General features: G+C 56.0%; 1 protein-coding gene across 1 annotated transcript; it reads left to right on the forward strand.

Annotated features, from left to right (window-relative positions):
- Positions 1-85: 85 nt before the first annotated feature.
- Positions 86-4,123, forward strand: KLHDC7A (kelch domain containing 7A). The gene has a single exon (XM_033079528.1). It carries the CDS (start codon positions 1,028-1,030, stop codon positions 3,515-3,517), a length of 2,490 nt encoding a protein of 829 aa, XP_032935419.1. The 5' UTR covers positions 86-1,027; the 3' UTR covers positions 3,518-4,123.
- The last annotated feature ends 5,414 nt before the right edge of the window (positions 4,124-9,537 follow it).

Genomic DNA, 9,537 nt, shown 5'->3' on the forward strand with positions numbered 1-9,537 from the left:
TTTTTTTTGTGGTTTTTTTTTTTTTTTTTTTTTTCCCCCGCCTCTCTCGGATGTTCTCTTGGGGATCAGGAGCTGGGTTGGATCCCTTTGAATTTCGCTCCCTTGGCAGCGCTGGGAAGCGATGCCATTCCCCAGGCTCCCGCCTTTCCTGCCCCCCATCCCCCACAGTCCAAGCTTTCTGGATTCTTGGGGACAAGAATTCCCTGGAATCCTTGGAATTCAGGCCAGGAGCAGATCCGCCACCAGCACCTTCCCAGGGGAAGAACGCAGCCCTGCCGTGCTTCAGTTTCCCCACGGTGACATCGATCCCTGTGGCATCCCTCAGGAATGACAACTCCTGTCCCTTCCCATCCTGAATTTCTCCCTGCTTTTATTCCCCCCTTCGCCCCTCTCCTCGTGCCCACAGCTGCAGCTGAGCTCCAGCCTCGATTTCCTCCCCAGCACCGGGATTTTCCTCCTTTCCCACCCAGCTCCTCGTTCCCCTCCACTTTCACGGCAGCTTCCGAGAGACCCCACAAGCTCCGGGGCTCTTTCCCATCAGCCCTCGTTAGGCAGCACGAGGGCCGCTGAATTAATTAATCACTGAATTAATTAATCACTGAATCAGCCGCTGAATTCGTCACCCGGCCGTGCGGCGGAGCAGCTGCTCGGCATCAGCCCAAAGGGCTCCGGGCTGCTGCTCCCTCCCTTTTCCGGGAGCTCCGAGGGATGAGGACACTTTGCTGGGCAAAACAACTTATTTTTCTTCGCCCCCCTTTTTCGTTGCGTGACCCTTTTTAAAGCACCACAAAAGGAGAAGCAGCTCCCCGGGGATATTTTTCCTGCCTTTGTGCTCTTCCCCAAGCCTCTCTCTCGGTTTCCCTGGGCTGCACCTTTCCCTGGAGCCCAGCCCATCCCAAACATTCGCGGCTCCTCCGGAAGCCTCCTGCCAGCTCTGCCCGCTCAAAGTCACCTTGTCCCAACCCGCCGCGCTCCGGCCTCTCCCGGCAAATCATTAATCGGCTCCTCGGCATTCCCGCATGGAAAAATGCCCCAGCGGGTGCCCCCGGCCTGGCACTCGGACATGCAGCTGCCCGGGAAGCTGCTCCTGTCGGCGGCCGCGCTGCTGCTCCTGTCCCTGGCCTTCAGGTTCTATAGGAACCGCTCGCCTCCCCCGGGAAAAATCCCGCCGGGAGAGCAGCGGGAAAACCGGGATGGGGATGGGGAAAACCGGGATGGGGGTCTGAGGAGGAGGAGGAGGGATGGGGGGGACAAATCTGGGAATGGCCTCGGGATGCGGCACGCAGCTCTCCGGGGGGAGAAGAGTTTTCCAAGGAGTGAGGAGGAGGAGGAAGGAGAGGAGGTGGATTCGGAGCTGGCTTTGATTGCCAGGAAAGCCCCGCTCGGTCTGGCCAGGACAGAGAGGGAGTTGAGAACTAAACAGGGATGGAAGTTGGGAATCAAAGCAGAAAGCGAAGTAGGGGTTGAGCAGGGGAGTTATCCCGGGAGCAGGACGGGAAGCGAGCTGGGAAATCAGCCAGGAAGCAGGCTGGGAATCAAGCCGGGAAGTAATCCGGGAAGAAAGACAGGAAATGAGTCGGGAAGTGAGCAGGCAAACGAGCCGGGAATCGAGCTGGAAAACGAGCTGGGAAATAAATTGGGAATGAAATCAAGAACGGAGCTGGGAAGTGAGCAGGGAAGCGAACCAGCAAGCAACCTGGAAAGTGAGCTGGGAGGCAAGGCAGGATTGGAGCTGGGAAGTGGGCCGGGAATTCTGCTGGGAAGCGAGCTGAGCTCTCAGGACCCCGGGGCCGGAGCCCGGGGTGGCCCCGTGGAGAGGGACGGGAACGCACCTGGCCTCGAGCGTTCCCCGGGGATTTGCGATGCCCGGACAGAGGGGGATGGATGTGCCCAGAGCACGGAGCAGGGTCCGGCTGGAGCCCGGAGGAGCAGCGAGGGCAGCACGGGCTCAGTCCGGACCCTCAGCGTCACCTCCAGCCTGGGGCTGTTGCTGACGGCGAGCGAGGCGGGCTCGGACACCTCCTACTCCTTCTCCTCGGTGGCCAAGATCCAGGTGGAGGAGAACTTCATCCCGGAGCGCCGGGACAAGAGCAGGGACAGCTCGCCCGGGCCTGGCCTGCGGGGCAAAGTCTACGACTACTTCGTGCAGTCCACCTCCGAGTCGGTGTCCAAGCGGACGTCCCTGCCCTTCGTCCCCTCGGGGACATCCCAGCGCCGCGGGGAGCGGGGCCAGGTAGAGCCGCAGAGCTCCGGAACCCAGGGGGAGGATCCAGCTTTGGGAATTCCTGATCCAAACACCTCCAGAGCTGCACAGGAGGCCATGGAGAGCCCTCCTGCACCACCTTCTCCCGGCTGGAACGGCAGCACCCTCGGCATCCCCCCCCAGCTGCCCGGTGGGGTTCCAGCTGCGGGTCCTGAGCCGTCCCAAGGGTCTCCACCTGCCCAGGTGCACTTGGGGAACTGCTCCGAGGTTCTGCGCTGGGCCAAGGCGCGGCAACTGCGGGGGCTGCAGGACGAAGCTCTCCAGGTGATGAGCCAGCACCTCCTGCAGGTGCTGCGCTCCCCACACCTCTACGGCCGCCTCAACGCCGGCGAGCGGGAGCTGCTCCTGGGGCTCCGGAGCCGAGGGCGGCCGCGCCTGGTGGTGGCCGATGTCCCCCCGGCCGAGTCCGGCCACCGCCGCGGCCGCCTCTGCTACTACGACGAGGACGAGGACCGCTGGTGCCAGCTGTGCCCGCTGCCGGCCGAGGTGGCCGGGCGGGGCTGCGCCGTGTGCCCCATGTTCAATTATCTGTTCGTGGTGCCCGGCGGGGAAGGCGCGGGCCGGGCACGGAGCCCCTCCCGCCGCGTGCTCTGTTACGACCCCCTGGGCGACAGCTGGAGCGACATCTGTCCCCTGCGCCAGGCGCGGCCGCACTGCCAGCTGGTGGCCCTGGACGGCCACCTCTACGCCATCGGGGGCGAGTGCTTGGCCACCGTGGAGCGCTACGACCCGCGGCAGGACCGCTGGGCCTTCGCCGCTGCCCTGCCCAGGGACACCTTCGCCGTGGCCCACGCGGCCACCGCGTGCGACGGGGACATCTATGTCACCGGGGGCACCCTGCGCTCACTGCTGCTGCGCTACGACGCCCGCAGGGACAGCTGGGTCACCAGCCCGGCCATCGGCGACAAGGACAGGACGGCCGAGCTGCTGAGCGCCCATGGGTTCCTGTACCGCTTCCAGCTGCGGCGCGGTGCTGGTGGCACCGATGTCACCGTGTCGCGGTGCAGCGCCAGCGCCAGGCTGTGGTACCCCTGTGCCAGCCACCCTCTGGCCGAGCCGGCCGGGCTGCGCTGCGCCGCCCTGGGCAGCCTCGTCCACTGCCTCGGCCGCGATTTCCATCTGCGCTTCCTGGCTGACCCCGTCTCGCCACGCTTCGGGGCCAAGGAGCTCCGGCCCTTCCCGGCGCCCCACGGGATCCTCCTGCCCGCGGTCCTGGTGCTGCCCGAGGGGGACACGGAGCCACCGCGGCTCTGAGGGGTCCCCAGGGAGCGATGGCAGCCGGAGAAGGAGCTCCCAGTCCGAGCTGAGCAATCCAAGCCCTCCATGGACCCAGCCTGTTCCCACTCCCTGGGATGTAGGAAGGGATCAAACCCCTGGATTTGGCCTCTTCCCCACTCCCTGGGACGTAGGAAGGGATCCAGCCCTAGGACGCTGCCGGGAGCCGCAGCCCGGAGGCTCCAGGAAGAGCCGGGAGGAGCTGGGCGGACTTGTTTGCTCGGGGGAATTTAAACAGGGCCGTGTTTGCTCGGGTGGCAGCAAATCCTGGATCTCCCCGGGCTCCAGCTGTCCGGGACCTGATTTAGACCTGACTTAGGCTCCAGTTGGTGAACATTGACCCAAACACGGGTGGGGTGGTTGAGGGTGGAGGTGGGGTCGGCAGGGAGGTGCCCCCAAGGCTCTGCCAGCATCGCTCCGACACCTCACCTCGCTCAGCCCATTCCAGGGACAGACTTCGGGGCTGTCCTCGTTATCTCTCATTTCTTTATCTCATTATCTCTCCCCTCCTCCTCAGAGCTGTGTTCTCCGTATTTAATCTCTGTGTAAAGCGGCACCGGGGGTTTAGGCACAGCTGGGCCGAAATTAAAGCCAACATTCAGTGAAATGAATCCCGCGCCTCGTTTTAAGCCGAGCCTAATTGGAGGCAAGAGCGCGCTGCATGTTCGACATCGCTAATTAGGCACGGCCGGCAGCTCTGGGGAGGCGAGCACAGCAACAGCCCTCCAGCATTCGCTTTTCCCAGATTTTCCAGGAATAGCCCTCCCTCATTCCCTTTTCCCAGATTTTCCTGCAATAGCACTCCCTCATTCTCTTTCCCCAGATTTTCCAACAACAGCGCTCCAGCATTTCCTTTACCCAGATTTTCTGGGAACAGGATCTCCCTCATCCCCTTTTCTCAGATTTTCTGGGAGCAGCCTCTCCCTCATCCCCTTTTCCCAGATTTTTTAGGAGCAGGCTCTCCCTCATCTCCTTTACCCAGATTTTCCAGGAAATCACTGCATATCCCACAGTTCCAGAGGGGGTGGAGGAAAGGAGCTGAAATCCCTCTCAGTTCCACCTTCCGCTATCCCAGACTGCTCCAGCCAGGCCTTGGACACTTCCAGGGATGGGGAATCCAGGGTTCTTGGGAATTTCGCTGCTGCTCGGGGTGATTTAGGAGAACCTGGCTTAACGTTCTCCCAAAGAGCTCCCGGAAGGATTCCTGGAGCCGCCGGACGAAGGGCAGGGAACCTTGGGAGGCTGCGTTAATTAATGAACCTGGGGCTACAGTAATTAATTAACCTGGGGCCGCGTTAATTAAGGAACTTGCCCAGGCTCTCAGTGCCTCTGCTGGCGGCGGTGGGTGAGGGACCCCCTTCCTGTCATGGAAAAGCAGGAATATGTCGGAGCACGAGGATTTTTGAGGGTTCATGGAATTTCCCAGCTGAAACATCCCAAAAAAGAGACTCTGGGATGTGCTAATCCCTCTGGAATGGCGCCGGGGTGGGTGAGGGAGAGGGAAAATAAATGGGAAAGGACAAATCCAAACCCACGCTCAGACCCGAAGGTTTTACTCCCTACTCCCCAATCCCGATGGTTTGGTTCGTTCTCCCAAATCTGCAAGGTTACCTACTCCCAAATCCTGAAGGTTTGGTGCTTTCCCCTCTCCCAAATCCCAAAATTTTGGTTCAATCCATGCTCCTCAATCCCGAAGTTTTGGTTCCTTCTCTCCCAAATCCCAAAGGTTTGGTTCGTTCCCAGCTCCCAAATCCCGAAGGTTTGATCCCTGTCCAACTCCAGCCTCCTTCTCCCACCCTGGCGCCATTCCAGGGTCTTTTTTTTTTTTTTTTTTTTTGGATGTTTGAGCCGAGAAATTCCATTAATCCCTAAAACTCCTTATTTTTGCCCATCATAATTTAACTCTCCGTTCCGGCGTCACCTCTCGCTCGTGCTCCCACCCATTTCTGCTTTTCCCACAGCCAATTCCAGCTGTTGGAGCATTCCAGCCCCTTGGAAGGGGGACACCGCTCTTGTCCCATTCCAAATCCCGCATTTCTGCCCTTTCCCTGTGACCGCTGCAGAGGAGAATTCCTGGCTGGGTGGGAACGAGGCCCTGGAGCCCTTCCAGAGGACATTGGATTGTTTTCCATCTCAGGAAAGCTTTCCCAGATCCCGCCTTTCTCCAGGCGCCGTTTCATGTTTCACCTTCCCTTTAACCCCTTCCTGCCCTCCAATCCCGCATTCCCAAGGGATGAACGCCAAGGACGGGGCGTGGGCAGCGCTCCCTCCCCCGCTCCTGCACTCTCCAAAATTAATTTTGGGAAGGATTTGGGAGATTAAAAACGCCCGAGGACATCCCGGTCTTGTCCTTCTGGGAAGGACGCCCAGGCTGGGAGCCGGGAGTGCACGGGAATGATTTTGGGATGAGGGAAAGGGAAAATAAAGGGAAAAGGACAAATGCAAACACATACTTAGACCTGTTCCCTGTTCCCAAATCCCAAAGGTTTGGTTTGTTCTCTCTTCCCAAATGCTGAAGGTTTGGTTCATTCCCTGTTCCCAAATCCCAAGGGTCTGGATCGTTCCTGGCTCCCAAATCCCGAAGGTTTGGTTCGTTCCCTTCTCCTCAAGCCCAAAGATTTGGTTCATTCCCCAGTCCCAAATCCCAAAAATTTGTTTGGTTCCCTGCTCCCAAATCCCCAGGGTTTGGATTGTTACTGGCTCCCGAATATTTGGATCCTTTCTCTGCTCCCAGATCCTGAAGATTTGGTTCATTCTCTCCCAAATACCGAAGCATTGGATTGTTCTCTCTTCCCAAATCCCAGAGGTTTGGTTGGTTCCTTTCTCCCAAATCCCAGAGGTTTGGTTTGTTCCTTTCTCCCAAATCACAAAGTTTGGTTCGTTCCCTGCTCCCAAATTCTGAAGATTTGGTTCATTCTCTCTTCTCAAATTCCAAAGGCTGGGTTTATTCCCTGCTTCCAAATCCTGAAGATTTTGTTCATTCCCTGCTCTCACATCCCGAAGGTTTAGTTGATTCTCTCTTCCCACATCCTGAAGGTTTGTTCCTTTCCTTTCATCAGGATGTCCTGGATTTTCATGGAAAGGTTGAAAAAGCTGCCATAGTTTGCAGGGAAAATGGTTGGGAATGCACAGGGTGTGACCCAATAAACTCCACAACTTCCCCCATGGATTTTCAGGGCGTATCCAAGGATAAACAACCAGAGGTCACCATGGGAGTGGGATTTTCCCTGGATTCCATGGATCCATGGATCGGAACAGGGAGAGCTCCGGGATCCAATAGGGACAGTAGCTGGGACTCCTGGAAATCCGGGAATCCCCGGAATTGTGGGGCTTCTCTCTGTTCCCATCCCTGGATCCAGGGAGTGAGAGAATTTCATTCCGGGATCATTTTTGCTGCTCCAGCAGAATTCCCGGCATATCCCAGGCATGAGGATGCTCCTGAAGCCGCCTCAGCGTTCCTGTAGCCGCCTCAGCATTCCCGTCATTTCTGCTTCCCAACATCCCAGTCCTGCTTCCTCAGCGCCTTCCCTTCCGCTCTGTTTTCCCTGGATTTGCTCCCAGGAAGCATCAGCAAAGCCAGGCCCAGGCAGCGGAAGAAAAGCTGAGCTGGCTCCAGGGGCTCCACGGGAATTCCAGGGGAAGCTGGGGCCCTGGAAAAGCTCTGGAAAAGGGCTGGAAAAGGTCAGGGATTCCCAGGCACTGATGAATCTCCTCATCCCCTTCCTGGAACTCCATCCCCTTCCTGGAGCTCCATCCTAATCCTGGAGTTGGGGTCATCCAATTCCCAGAGCTCCATCCCATTCCCACTGCTCCATCTCATTCCCAGAGCTCCATCCCAATCCTGGAGTTGGGGCCATCCTGATCCCGGAGCTCCATCCAATTCCCGGAGCTCCATCCAATTCCCGGAGCTCCATCCCAATCCCAGAGCTCCATCCCAATCCTGGAGCTCCATCCCATTCCCTGAGCTCCACCCCATTCCCAAAACTCCATCTCATTCCCAGAGGTCCATCCCAATCCTGGAGTTGGGGCCATCCCAATCCTGGAGCTCCATCCAATTCCCTGATCCCAAATCCCGCTGCAGTGGGAGTGGGATAGGAATGGGATGAGGTAACAGGATGTTCCCAAAGGATCACAGAATATTCTGGAAGGGACCCCCAGGGATCAAATCCAGGCCCTGCTCAGACATCCCAAAATTCTGTATTTCCAAATGCCCCTGGAGCTCCGGCAGCCTTGGGAATGTTCCCATTCCATGGGGAGCTGGATCAGTCCTGACACTCTCTGGAATAAGAAACTTTCCCTGAAATCCAGCCTAAATCTCCAGGTTACACCAGAATCCAGGGAATCTGGGACTTGCCATCTCCATTCTCCAGGAATTCTGCTGGAACTCCTCCCAGCACATTCCCAGCACCGAGAATGGCCCAATCCAGAGAAATTCCCACATTTGTGACTTCCAGGGTTTTGATCCCTAAAACCAGAGCTGCTTCCAGACGTGCTGGAAATCCTAATCCTGGAGAAATTCCATAAAAATTCACCGAGGTGTTTTAACCAAATTATTGGGTTTTGTACGCTGCATATTTTGGAGCTGGAGAATGAGGAAGGGACTCTCAGATTTTCCTTTCCTGGAGGATCCAGATTTTCCAAACCAGCTGGAGAAGGGGATAAAGAATCACAGTAACTTCCTGAAGATTATCAGGACCCTAACAAAGATTTTAGGATTGTCTCGATCCTGAATTTTGGGATTTCAAGGGAGGATTTTCCCTAAAGACGGGGAAATCCGGGAATGAGGAGAGGAGGAAAAATCCAGGAGCTCAAGAATCTGCGGGAATTTTAAAATTCAGGAATTTTCAATGGAAGTTGAACCTAACGGAGCCTCCAAATCCTCGAAAGTCCCTTTCCGGAGCTTTTTCCCGGGGCGTTGTTGCCATCTAGCGGCTCCCGGTTGAAAACATGGAAAAATGGGATTTATTCCCGACTTCACAGCATTATTCCCAATTTTCAGCATCACGATTCCTTTGATTTCCAGCGGGTGTTTTTTTGGTTTGGTTTGGTTTTTGGTTTTTTTTTTCCTTTATTTGCAGCTTGGATCTTCCTGGAATTTTTATTCCCAGATTACATCCTGGGTTTTTCCAAGATTTTTCATCCCAGTAAAGATAAGGATTTATCCCTGAAAAAATCCTGGCAAAGGCTTGGATGCTTGTCAGGAAAATCTTGGAAAGCACAAAACATCTCTGGGGCTCAACCGGGATGTAAAACTCCCCAAAATCACAGGAATTTGGGAATTCCCAGCTCCTCACCCCAGCAAATCTCTCATTCCCACATGGGGATGGAACAGGATCCTCATCCCTCCCATTTCCCATCCCATTTCTGTAGGGAAAGGCTGAAAAAATCCAGAATTTTGGAGTTTTTCTGCTCCTCCCTCTGAACCACCCAAAAGTGTTTTGGGAATCACGGAACATGCAGGGAAAAGCGAGAATTCTCCTCCTGCTCCTCCCTGAGATCCACCAGGAGGATGTTTCCCCAAAATATTTTCATTCCCAGGCATCCTGGATTCCTTTATTTCCCTCATTCAAAGGGGGAAAACCAGGTATGAAAAAAAAAATCCCGGGATTTTTTAATCAAGTTGCAATCAAGGAATGGGAATTCCCATGGAAAAGGAAATTAATAAGGAGGAGCCAAAGACGTGGGAATTCAAGCAAATTCCTGAATTTTTAAGAAAAAATGGGCTTTATTCCTGATTTTCCCAGATTTTCCTGCAGATTTTCCATTGATCTTCCCCTGAATCCATCCTGGCTCACCCTGAGGATCCTGCTGGAAGTGGCTCCGTGTCCAGGGAATGCCAAAGCCCCGAGGGGAGGGAAAAGTGGGAATTCCAGCAGCCTCTGGAAAAATCACCTCTGAAAGGAGAAAATTGGGATTCCTGAATTTCCCCGAGGCCTCACTTGGAAGCAATTGGAATTTTCGGGATTTATCCTGGCTGTGTTTTCCTCCAAGGGAATGGC

This window comes from Catharus ustulatus, chromosome 24 (genome assembly GCF_009819885.2).
Source record: "Catharus ustulatus isolate bCatUst1 chromosome 24, bCatUst1.pri.v2, whole genome shotgun sequence".
NCBI classification, from domain to species: domain Eukaryota; kingdom Metazoa; phylum Chordata; class Aves; order Passeriformes; family Turdidae; genus Catharus; species Catharus ustulatus.